The following is a 12,009-nucleotide window of genomic DNA, read 5'->3' as shown; positions in this document are numbered from 1 at the left end:
AGAAAGACAGGGAGACAGACAGAGAGACAGACAGAGAGACAGACAGGGAGACAGACAGGGAGAAAGACAGGGAGACAGACAGAGAGACAGACAGGGAGAAAGACAGGGAGACAGACTGGGAGACAGACTGGGAGACAGACAGGGAGACAGACAGGGAGACAGGGAGACAAACAGGGAGACAGACAGGGAGACAGAAACTGAGATCCAAACAAGACACACAGCATGAGGCCTGTACCTGCAGGGAGCAAATGAAGATCAATATCCCTTCGAGGCCCAGTGACGAGGCTGTTGTAACCAGTGACACTGAGAGAGACCCGGAGAGACAGAGACACCTGTTGATACAGACAGACCCATCAGTACAAATAAATTAGGACAAAACACTCGGGAAGTCAAAAGATTCAAAGTTTTGCACCGTTGTGGCTGGCCTTGTCTGGGTGCACCAGCTCATGTCTCTGTGTGATAATACATTTACATTTAGTCATTTAGCAGACGCTCTTATCCAGAGCGACTTACAGTAAGTACAGGGACATTCTCCCCGAGGCAAGTAGGGTGAAGCGCCTTGCCCAAGGACACAACGTCATTTGGCACGACCGAGAACCGAACCAACAACCTTCTGATTACTAGCCTGACTCCCTAAACGCTCAGCCATCTGATAATAGTTTCAGGTACAGCAATACAAGCACACGTGGATTACCAAGCGAGACTGAATTCCTGTCAGGTCAATGGGGTCAGCTCAGACATTAACACTGCTGGCGTTCTTAGATAATAGAACCATAAACAATCCCGTTTTTTTCTGTCTGACTGGCCAGAGTGGGAAAGTGTAAATTGTGAGGTCACATCCTGTGCATAGTTCTACCGGGGAGTAGCCTAAGATCTCAGATCAAAAGGCAAGGCATTCTGCATGAGAGTTGGGGGATTTAAAAAAAAACATTGCCACAGCCTGTCAGGGATAGGTTGATGGTGGGATAATTATGTGCACTGCTGGGGCGTCCCTGAGCAAGGCATAGCATTGCCTGGTCTGACTGCTGGCTGAGTGACAGTGTGATCTCAGGTAGGGGTCCTCATTCATCTGGCAGGAAGAGGGGGACAGAGTCTGCTCCCTGGCTGGCAGGCTCTGATCTTCCCCTTCAGACAGACAGGCCTATCATCACTAATGAGGGGATTGTGAAAACGCTGGTGTCAATCCTCCTCTATCTTCCTCTCCTTGTGAGAATGATCTGGAAACAGAGGCAGCTGAGGGAGGAAGAGAGAGGGGGGAGGAGGAGAGAGAAGAGAGGAGGGAGGAGGAGAGAGGAGGGAGGAAGAGAGAGGGGGGAAGAGGAGGGAGGAGGAGAGAGGAGGGAGGAGGAGAGAGGAGGGAGGAGGATAGAGGAGGGAGGAAGAGAGAGGAGGGAGGAGGAGAGAGGAGGGAGGAGGAGAGAGGAGGGAGGAAGAAAGAGGAGGGATGAGGAGAGAGGAGGGAGGAAGAAAGAGGAGGGAGGAAGAGAGAGGAGGAGAGAGGGGGGGAGAGAGGAGGGAAGAGGAGGGGGGAGGAGAGAGGAGAGAGGATGGAGGAGGAGAGAGGAGGGAGGAGGAGAGAGGGGGGAGGAAGAGAGAGGAGGAAGAGAGAGGAGGAAGAGAGAGGGGGGGAGAGAGGAGGGAAGAGGAGGGAGGAGGAGAGAGGGGGGAGAGAGGAGGGAGGAGGAGAGAGGGGGGGAGAGAGGAGGGAAGAGGAGGGAGGAGGGAGGAAGAAAGAGGAGGGAGGAGGAGAGAGGAGGGAGGAAGAGAGAGGGGGGGAGAGAGGAGGGAAGAGGAGGGAGGAGGGAGGAAGAAAGAGGAGGGAGGAGGAGAGAGGAGGGAGGAAGAGAGAGGGGGGGAGAGAGGAGGGAAGAGGAGGGAGGAGGGAGGAAGAAAGAGGAGGGAGGAGGAGAGAGGAGGGAGGAAGAGAGAGGGGGGGAGAGGAGAGAGGGAGGTGCCATGCTGCTCTAGCACTCAGTGTTCTACGGAACTGTGGGAGACTATTCTGCCTTTTTAATACTGTTAGATCAATTCAGTTCAACCCCAGACGTAGAAAAGGGGATTGCTATGCATACTGTACATCTTCACCAGAGATTTTCATCTTTGTTCTCATTTTTACAAAGGCTCTCAAACTGTAGACGGCTTACTCAGCAGTGCCAGTGAAGAGAAATGTCGCTAAATTATACAACAACCTGTCAGTTGAATAACTCATAAAGTACAATGGCTTATCTGAGAGTGCTGTGGTTTGTCTGTGCTAGGTTCTGTTTGCGCTTGGGCTTATCCATGATATCTGTATTCAGACAGACCAGGTGTACAAGGTAATAGCATTACTGTCTGTGATCCTGCATATAAAACACCTAGCGAGTTTGACAGTTAGCCCACATGTCCTGTCTGAGACACTTAGCTTAGCTCGCAAGAGGGTCTGCTGGCTTTCTGTAGTTAAAGTCTGGATTACCCTGTACAACTGCCAGTGAGGGCAAACATGAAGGCTAGCTGTAATTCTCTTTCCCTGTTTTAGGAATAAAAGCTGTGTCATTGTTTTGCAATGGCTTAGACAGTATTGGTGTGAAACAGGGGAGTGAGTTAGAAGGGCTCTTCAGGTTCCAATCTATAGCAGCAGTTTCTTTTTATAGTTTGCCACTATAAGCTCACACACTCAAGGGGGAGAGAGAAGGAGAGCCAGTGTCCTACTTGCTGGCATCCATTGGGAGGGAATGTGTGTGTGTGTGTGTATATGTGTGGGTGTGTGTGTGTATATGTGTGTGTGTGTGTGTGTGGGTGTGTGAAAAAGATACACAGTGTTTCTGAGGGATTGTTCTGATTGGCGTCAACTAAATCATTTTGCTAGCCTTGAAGGTCTCTTCCAACATCATTGGCTGTGATAACGTATCTGACATTCACAAAGCATCAGTCGAACACATTGCTGAAACAGCCCGGTCCTTCCCTGTAAAACTCTGATAATTACTCACACCACTTTTCCTGTCACACCCCCATTTCATCTAGCCAACAATCAAAAATTATTTATAATTTGTTTTTCTGGATACAGTAATTTCTCTACTCCAGAGAGACAGGAATGTTTACTCGCAACGAAATTGCGTGACACACATACGGCGTTCACAGAATACCCACTGGTGTGTGGCTGTCCATATTAAACAAAGACGGTTCGTCTTAGAGTCTCCTAATGAGAAGAAAGAAGAGTAGAGACAAGGAGAGGATTAAAGAGGAGAGGATGGGAGAGGAGAGGATGGGAGAGGAGGGCAGAGGATCGGGACAATAAAGGAGGAGGAGGATGGAAGAGGATGGGAGAGGAGAGGTGTTGGGACAGTGTGAGCATGCCCAGGCTTATGAAGTGCTGAGCCCTAGAGATGAACACATCCACACTGGTCGTCGACAAGGCACCTGTTAGCTTGGCCTTATTTGAACGCCACTGTGACATGGCCACAGCTTACACAATAAACAGGTGGCTCTGGAGCCAGGCCGCCCAGCTGATCCCTACAAAGTCTCTCCCATCCACAAAGTCATGTCACTTGGTAACGGAGATCCTACCCACGGTGTGAACAATTTGTCCTCTGCAAAACCATTACCCTGTGTCAACAAGGCCGTGAGCTCTGTGTTCGTGGGCTCTGATTGAACGGGGCTAGGGTTAGGGTTTTGCTTCTGTTTGTTCTGGGTTTGGTTTGCAATACATTCAAGGTTTCAGTTGGATTCACTTTGGGTCTTTTGTGTCAGTCGCCTGCTCGGAGTGAAAAACAAGGTCCGTTCAGAGTTTGTTGGTTCCAAGTTTGTGATGGATGAGGGTGAATCATCATTTCAGCCCCACTGGAATCATTTATTGATGAAGGCATTTCCTCAGATGTGTGCCAGGAGCAGTACCTGTCAGCCGCTGACATTCTCTCACCTGCTGTGATCTGTGTGAAGTTTCTAATAACGGAGGTGTTTAAGAAGAGGTTATTATTACGTTTGATGGAGTATGAGCCAGATGAGCCATCCTCTGCCTGTAACGTAGCTGCTACAGTACCTCATTTAAATTCAGAACCACAGCTGAATTCAAGATTCAATGTAGTCTAATTACTTTTACCATTGTAGCCTAGCCTGTTTTGCATTAGCTGTGGGCAACTGTGATGATATAAAATCGCTTGTCTTTCCTTTAAAGCATTTCTGGTGTGTTCTTCAACGGATTGCATTATTTCAAACGGTACGCCACCACAAACCATACAATTATATGGGTGTTTATGCAACCCAAATGTATTATATCAACTCTTGCTAATCAGTTGTCTTATATTCAAATGGAAATGCCTATCTGGAAATTCTGAGAAACTCAAGTTTTTCCCTATGTTTGGTTGAGAGGGACTTAGCTTGTATGTTTCAGTGTGGATCTTTCTGCGATCAGTGACACAGGCTTGTGGTCCTACTGAAAAGGTTCTCCGAAGGCCTTCTCCAAGAGATCCTCCTAACTATCTGCAGGTCAGCAGAAGGGGGGAATGTGAGAGTGACAGGTGCAACCACCAGAAATAGACACTGAGGAGTGGGGGTGGGCCAGAAAGCAGAGAGGGGGGGGGGGGGGGTGGAAGGAGATTGGGGGGAGAGGGACAGAGGAGAAATAATATACTAAAATAGGGTTTTGATGAAAGAGGTAGACAGATAAATAGGAAGGCTTCTGGAGAGAGAGAGATAGAGAGAGAGGAGAGGTGGAGGAACCTTTAAAACTCTTTAAAGCCTTGCCAATTGCTTAAACTGTCAGTATGGGACTTCCTTACATTAGTATTATATAGTATTATATATTATATGCAGTGTCTGGTTTGTAGGATCTGCAGTACTTGGCATGGCTACGCCCCTTGGCTTGGCTGCTGTGCTTGAAGTATTAACTGACACCATGCTACAAAGTTCCCCATCGCATAACTGTTTGCGCTGCACTGATGTAAGAGGAGTAAAGCGGTTCTTTAAAGATGGTATTTCAGAAGCCGAGGGGTTAGAGGGGTGGCGAACCTCTCCCCCCTGTTGCTCTCAGGTAGCAGGCAGACCTCCCCCCCTACCTGTAAGGTGACATTTTGGAGACCCAGCCATTATCCAGAATGATACAGAGAGAGAGAGAGAGAGAGAGAGAGAGAGAGAGAGAGGGAGAGAAGGGGGGAGTGTGTGTGAGTGTGTGTGAGAGAGAGAGAATGCAGTAGTGCAGTAGTATTCCCTTTTGATCTGTCTCAGTGGGTGGGGGGGGCGGGTGGAGGGAGGGGGAGCGGACAAAAGCCTCTACAAAGGGTTTCCCCCACCCACTCCCCCCGCCTGCCCCCTCCAACCTCCTGGTCCATATTGACCATCCATCCTCCACCCCCGTCGGCTGTCCCTCCCTCACTCTGTGTCGGCCAGGCTGCGGTCGATGCTGGACAGGGGGTGGCCCACATCAGCACACTCTGATGGGGGCGGCTGCCAAAGGCTGGGGGCCCTGCTGGAGGTTTGCTGCAGTTGTCTGACACATTTAGATACGGGTGTTTAAGTGAGATACACATTCAAAAAACTGACAGTAAAACCAAATCTATATTTGTTTATGTATTGTAACTTAAATCGCTGCTAACGTCTCTGGATTTCATGGGCCACGGTTTGGGGTCCAGCTGATCCGCAGTATATCAGGGGAGTCAGGTGGCTGAGCGGTTAGGGAATCGGGCTAGTAATCAGAATGTTACCGGTTCGATTCCCGGCCGTGCCAAATGACGTTGTGTCCTTGGGCAAGGCGCTTCACCCTACTTGCCTCGGGGGGAATGTCCCTGTACTTACTGTAAGTCGCTCTGGATAAGAGCATCTGCTGAATGACTAAATGTAAATGTAATGTAAATATCAGAATATATCTTGTAATATCTGAAGAACTTTCTGGAGCCTGGTCCTGTGTCGGCCCTCCTCTCGACCTTGCCACCGTCCTCCCACACAACGCTGCGATTGTCATTCGTATCACAAACTCTGTCTGTCCTACATAAGGAATTATGTCGCCTCTATTCACGGCGTTGGGGTGGTTGCTGCTGAAAGGGCGTCTGCTAGTTCTCCTGGTGCCAGCAGAGCATCATGGGAAGACTCTGGGGGTATACCCCTCTCCCCTGTCTCCGCCCCCCTTTCATCTCTGCTGTGAAATGTTGAAATGTTCCCAGGGGTCTTGGCCATCCTGGTTACTGATGATAAACCACCAGGCACTCCCGTACACAGAGCATGGAGCGGGCACACTAGTGTGTTGCTGGGTGAGAGGGTGTGTATGGGGGATGTGGGTGCGTATTTGACGGAGGATATTGGTGTGTATGTTCATTTGAAACTCTGTCAAATTGATACGTAATTGGTATCCCCCTCCCCTCTCACCCCAAATACCCACACGCTCAAGTCCTTGCAGCGCCTGCTCCTAGTATGGGCTGGCTGTAACATGACACCATCCACCCAGACAGCTAACCAGGATGTGAATACACCACGGTAGAAAATAAGTTCAATAGGTCAAGTCCGACTCTTTGTCCAAAGCCTTCTGTCTCTCTCCACGTCTTACCTGTCTTTAACTGATGTGGCCTGTGACATTGACACATTAACACCTCGCGGGGTGGATTCAAATGAAGCCAGGCCCGTCTCTCGTTTGCCAGTCTAGCTCTATTAATACCAGGGTGAGTTAAGCCTCCAGGTTTGGGGGCTGCCACGATGAACCTGGCGCTGCGTGACTCTCGGAAGGACACGGCTGCTTTTGTAACGACAACACAAAAGAGAGTTTGGGATTTCGCTTTGGAACAGTGGCCTTCAGTGACAGTGGCAGTCACCTCAGGCTTCTGTCAATCCATGTTCAATGTCCTCGGGTTTCAGTTACTGTATATTGTGTGCATAGAGATTATAGATAGTGCTGCATGGGCAGATATAGGTTTAAATTGGTGTCTGAATCGCTGTTTGAGAATTATCATGTGTTAAACATGTCATTCCGTAGCTACCCTTTTGTCTCTTATCCAAAATGGGATTTGTTGACTCAAATTCATTATCCTGTATATCCACGAGCCTGATATCCCTGACTCTGTCTCCCTGTCTCTTCTGCTAATACAACTCTGCTGAGGTAACTGAAGCCAGTCAAGTTTGCAGTGTGAGTGTGTGGGTAGATCTTCTCTGAAGAGCTGAGTGGCTAGCCAGGCTACACAGTACTGCAGCTCTGGTGTGTGTGTGTGTGTACTGTGTACTATCCTCCGTGTCATTTGATCATCCTGGCTGAACTGGACTGTGAGTCACATAGCGTCAGTCTGCTTTTAGACCTCACAAACAACCTCATCCCCATATCAGGGTCTACTTCCAGACTACAGCTGCACTGTACTCAAAACAGACCCAGTTCAGCCCAGTTCAGCCCAGTTTAGCCCTGTTCATCCCAGTTTAGTTCATTAAGTCAAGCTCATTTCACGCTTCCTCAGCACAAAGCCCTTTACGGTTTAGTTCAGCTGAGCCAACCTCAGTTCTGGTGTCTGTGAATGCCTTCTCTCCTCTATATCACTTTGGTTACTTTTCGCAGGTTTGACAGTTTTTTTTCCTGATAAACAATGACTAATGAGGGATGTGAGCGGGGCAGAGCAGAGTCCATCAGTCCTGGGTGGTTGTCCCAGCCAGCAGTGTGGGTGAAGAGGAGTAAGTGGGAAGGCTGTGCAGCGTGAAGTGGCTGGATCACATGCCGTATGTTGAGGTTCTTGTTAGCACAGAGGAGCCGATGCCACTTGACAAACCATGACTCATTCTTGTAACTGCGAGATCCATCACGATGTGGAGAGGGAATTCAAAATATCGACAAGTTAGATGAAAAAAAATAAAATGATAAACACTCAGGTTGGATGAATGCAGTAAGCGAGGTGAACTTGAAGGGATGGATTGTGGCATGACTGCCAGAGCCCGAGGTTGAGAGGAGGAAGGTTGTTCCTCTTTCCACTGAGAGGGGGGGGGGAGAGGGGAGGACAGAGGAGACAGTTCTAGGCTGAGGCAAGATAAATGATACGCTAACTAAAGGAAGAGGAGATTCTGTTAAGCCCCAGGAACAGAGATGGCTTATGGGTAGAGGGGAGGGCATGTGTTGTGAGTTCTATGGCCAGCATCCCTTTTCAGCCTGAAAACTTTGATTCTGTCCCCTTACCGTGACATGAGACCAACTGTCACTCATCCAAAACAGCAGGTCAGGACCTAGAACTGCTGACTGAGCCGTGAGAGAGAGAAAGGAGAGAGAGGTAGGAGAGAGAGAGAGAAAGAGAGAGAGATAGAGAAAAGATGGAGAATTTTGAGGAGAAGGAATGTGTTAAGAGGAGCGAGGAAGGAAGAAAGATGAAGAATGGGAGCAGAAAGATGAAGACAGACAGAGCGAGGGGGGGAGGGAGATGGATAGACTTACATAATGAGTGAGTGGAGAGAGCAGCTGGGAATGCTCTGTGTCAGGTGTGGGTTCGTGAGGGGAGAGGGAGGGGGTGTTTATCGGTGAATTTACACCCATCTCTGGCAGGCCTGTGGCATTGACAGGGAGCCACAAATTACTGACTGTTAGCATTCTGCCTGCTTCATTTCTCTGTCTCTGTTATTAGTGCCACCCCATTGTGAGGGGCTGTTGGCAGCCCAGTCACACCTGGCCTCTGGGGCAGGCGAAGTGCTCTAACTATTGTGTGTGTGTTTCTCTTCCTGGGGCGTGTACAGGATGACCAGATAGTGCTGCAGTGCACTGCGACTGTTCTGAAGGAGCAGATCAAACTATGCCTCTCCTGCGAGGGCTTTGGGAATCGTCTCTGCTTCCTGGAAACCACTTCCAACGCCCAGGTACGAGCACTGCCCGTAAACAGCCCTCACCCCCGTGACTCCCCACTCACGCAGGTGCTTAACCCCCCCATCGTGGGCTCTCTTCCCAGAATGTGCCCCCAGACCTGGCCATCTGTGCCTTCATCCTGGAGCAGTCTCTGTCAGTGCGTGCCCTGCAGGAAATGTTGGCCAACACCGTGGAGATGAACGAGGTAAGCACAGAGGGATGGATGTTGGGATGGATGGATAGATTGGTAGATGCATGGATTGATGGATGATGGATTGATGGATAAATGGATAACTGTAAAATGGATGGACGGAATGCATAGATGGATGAATGGATGCAGAGACTGATGGTAGGAGGGATACCTGGATGGAAGGATGAATATGATAGAGGGGTGAGATATAGAAGATCATTTTGTTCAAAGAAGCATGGCTTGTGAAACGTTGGGACTTTTCTTGGCTTTTCTGTGGTTTCAGGTTTGTTTTGGTACATTAACGAGCAGAGACACAAGCCGTATTGTTCGATAAGAACAATCTAAGAAAAATAAATCTCTTCCTGTCATGTTAGCTCTCACAGAAAAGACATTGTTTTCTTACTGGTACAGTATGTTTCCATCACCTCCCGTTTTCGGAGAAAACCTCCATACAACACTTGTTATAAAGTAGATGCATCATACAACTCCAGACCACAAAGTCACTTTAACTTTTGTTTCTTTCTCTGACACTCCCACCCCTCTCTCCTGCCATCCAGGCAGTCGATTTGGACAAATGGGTATGTCTTTGCACATGTCTCATATCCTGTAACTTGTTTCCCAAACCAGAGCCCCCCACACCCTCTCCTTTCACCTCATACACTTGTTGACACAGTGCAGCTGTCTTCCACCTGTCTGTGTCTTCACAGTAGGACCCCCATCTGGGAATAAACAATACAGAGAGCCTTAGTAGAACATTCTAATAGACATAGCAGTGACTGCACTTCTCGAGTAACTTACTGTCACCAATTGCAGCTTCTACAAGCTCCTTTACTGCTGGCACTCCTTTACTTTACTCAGTCTCTACGTTGTCTCCTTATTCATTCAGTCATCTACATGTCCATTCAGTCACTCCATCCAACTGTATTTCATGCATCACCATTGACACCTCTATTAACCCCTTCCCGTGCCTGTCATAATGGCATGGTTCCCTACCTCTGGTCACATGTGTTCACTTGGATTAACCTCACGTTCTCACATCCTCATTCCGTCTCCAAACATTCTCTAATCACCCACTTCATCCCAAGTTCATCCCGACCTGGCGCTCTGACAACAGAGATGTGTTTCATCCATCTACGATGAAGAGGCTTGGGTAGATAAACATGTACTCAGCAGAGGTGTGGGTGTAATCAGAGTGTGGCAGCTACATTCATAGATATATATTAAGTTGTTGTGCCACTGCATACTTCTATTCTATAAAATAAAAAAAATATTCACAAGTATGAAGTGGCATAACGACATCTCTGACGTTGATAACAAACCAAACCGTTTAAAAATCGGTTGAAAATTGAGCAAGTTATGGTCATTTAAAAAGTACATGTAGCACCCACACAATGTTATGGGTGAGCGAGTTGACTGTAGCAAGATGGCCGCCATGTGCGGACGTTCGACTCCGTTGTCCGGCAACGCGGACGAGACATCTAGCCTTTATATATATCTATGGCTACATTAGCATGTTAGCATTAGGGTGTTTCACATAGCCCCAGTCCTGAGGGACAGAGCCTTGGGCTTTGGGCTTACAGCCTGGTCTTTCCATCGGAACGCAGGGGATGAGAATAGCATGGCATGTAGCCCAGTGGAGAAGTCCCTACCGCCTGCGTCAGGGCAGGGGTTGGGCGGGGGGGGGGGGGGGGGGGGTAGAACCTGACACCCCATCAGAGTGCTGGCTTGGCCTAGCCTGTCCCCCAACTCGTCCACCACCAGCTCCCCTTGGCCCCTCAGCCCTTCACCTCTCTCCCCAGTCCATCCCGCAGCCCTCTCGGCCTTTCAGCTGTCCCATCAAGGCCTAATGCCTAGGGAGTCATGTGGCAGAGCGGTTAGGGAAGCGGGCTTGTAATCAGAAGGTTGCCAGTTCGATTCCCGGCCGTGCCAGATGACGTTGTGTCCTTGGGCAAGGCACTTCACCCTACTTGCCTTGGGGGAATGTCCCTGTACTTACTGTAAGTCGCTCTGGATAAGAGCGTCTGCTAAATGACTAAATGTAATGTAATGTCGCCCAGGGCTAATTGATCAGTCCTGCTCCTCGACACACACGCCCTGGCCCTATTCCAGTGGGTTAAGGTTTACTTAACCCCACGACCTGAAGCCTGATCATAATCATACTGGTGTCTGGTGCTGGTGATGATTATTCTGGCTAACTATACTGTAATTACAACCATAATTCTTTTTTTTGTTTTGTTTGAAACCTTGCTGGATGTTGAGAAAAGGTAGGATTACATGTGATGTTTGTGTGTTTCCTCCATGCCAGATGTAATCGGTGGCGATGACTGGATATGAATGGCATTGTTTTTGTTGTTGCTACTGTTGACTTTGTGTCTTTTTCGGTTGGTGTTTAGTGACATTAACCTGCTACTTGTGAATGTTACGGTCTGTGTGCAATGAAGAAAATGTTCAATCTCCGTTTGAACAGTCTCTCTTCTCTGTTCTGGTGCACTTGGTTGGTGTTTGTTGGTGTTGTGGTTGGTGTTTTGTATGGGAAGGAGACCATTCTCACTCCACAGAGCTCAGCTCGGTGGAAAGGAGGTGGAGAGGAGATCATACTCTGAACCCTCCTCCTCCTCCCTCCCCTCCCCTCCTCCTCCTCCTCCTCCCTCTCCTTCTCCTCCTCCTCCTCCCTCCCCTCCTCCTCCTCTCCTTCTCCTCCTCCTCCTCCCTCCCCTCCTCCTCCTCCCTCCCCTCCTCCTCCTCCTCTCCTTCTCCTCCTCCTCCCTCCCTCCCCTCCTCCTCCTCCTCCCTCCCTCCTCCTCCTCCCCTCCCCTCCTCCTCCTCCTCTCCTTCTCCTCCTCCTCCCTCCTCCCCTCCTCCTCCTCCTCCTCCCTCCCCTCCTCCTCCTCCCTCTCCTTCTCCTCCTCCTCCCTCCCTCCCCTCCTCCTCCTCCTCCTCCCTCCCCTCCTCCTCCTTCCTCCCCTCCTCCTCCTCCTCCTCTCCTTCTCCTCCTCCTCCCTCCCTCCCCTCCTCCTCCCTCCCCTCCTCCTCCTCCTCCTTCCTCCCCTCCTCC

General features: G+C 49.5%; 1 protein-coding gene across 1 annotated transcript in view; it reads left to right on the top strand.

Moving 5' to 3' along the window:
- ryr1b (ryanodine receptor 1b (skeletal)) overlaps positions 1-12,009 on the top strand; it is a 65,810-nt gene that overhangs the window by 1,609 nt on the left and 52,192 nt on the right. The window contains 3 exon segments of the mRNA XM_062473545.1: positions 8,659-8,778; positions 8,868-8,969; positions 9,512-9,532. Of these exon segments, the coding sequence (XP_062329529.1) occupies positions 8,659-8,778; positions 8,868-8,969; positions 9,512-9,532 (243 nt within the window).

This window comes from Osmerus eperlanus, chromosome 11, assembly GCF_963692335.1.
Source record: "Osmerus eperlanus chromosome 11, fOsmEpe2.1, whole genome shotgun sequence".
In the NCBI taxonomy this organism is placed as follows: domain Eukaryota; kingdom Metazoa; phylum Chordata; class Actinopteri; order Osmeriformes; family Osmeridae; genus Osmerus; species Osmerus eperlanus.
The sequence above is the reverse complement of the archived record's forward strand: the minus strand, read 5'-3'. Positions and strand labels throughout refer to the sequence as shown.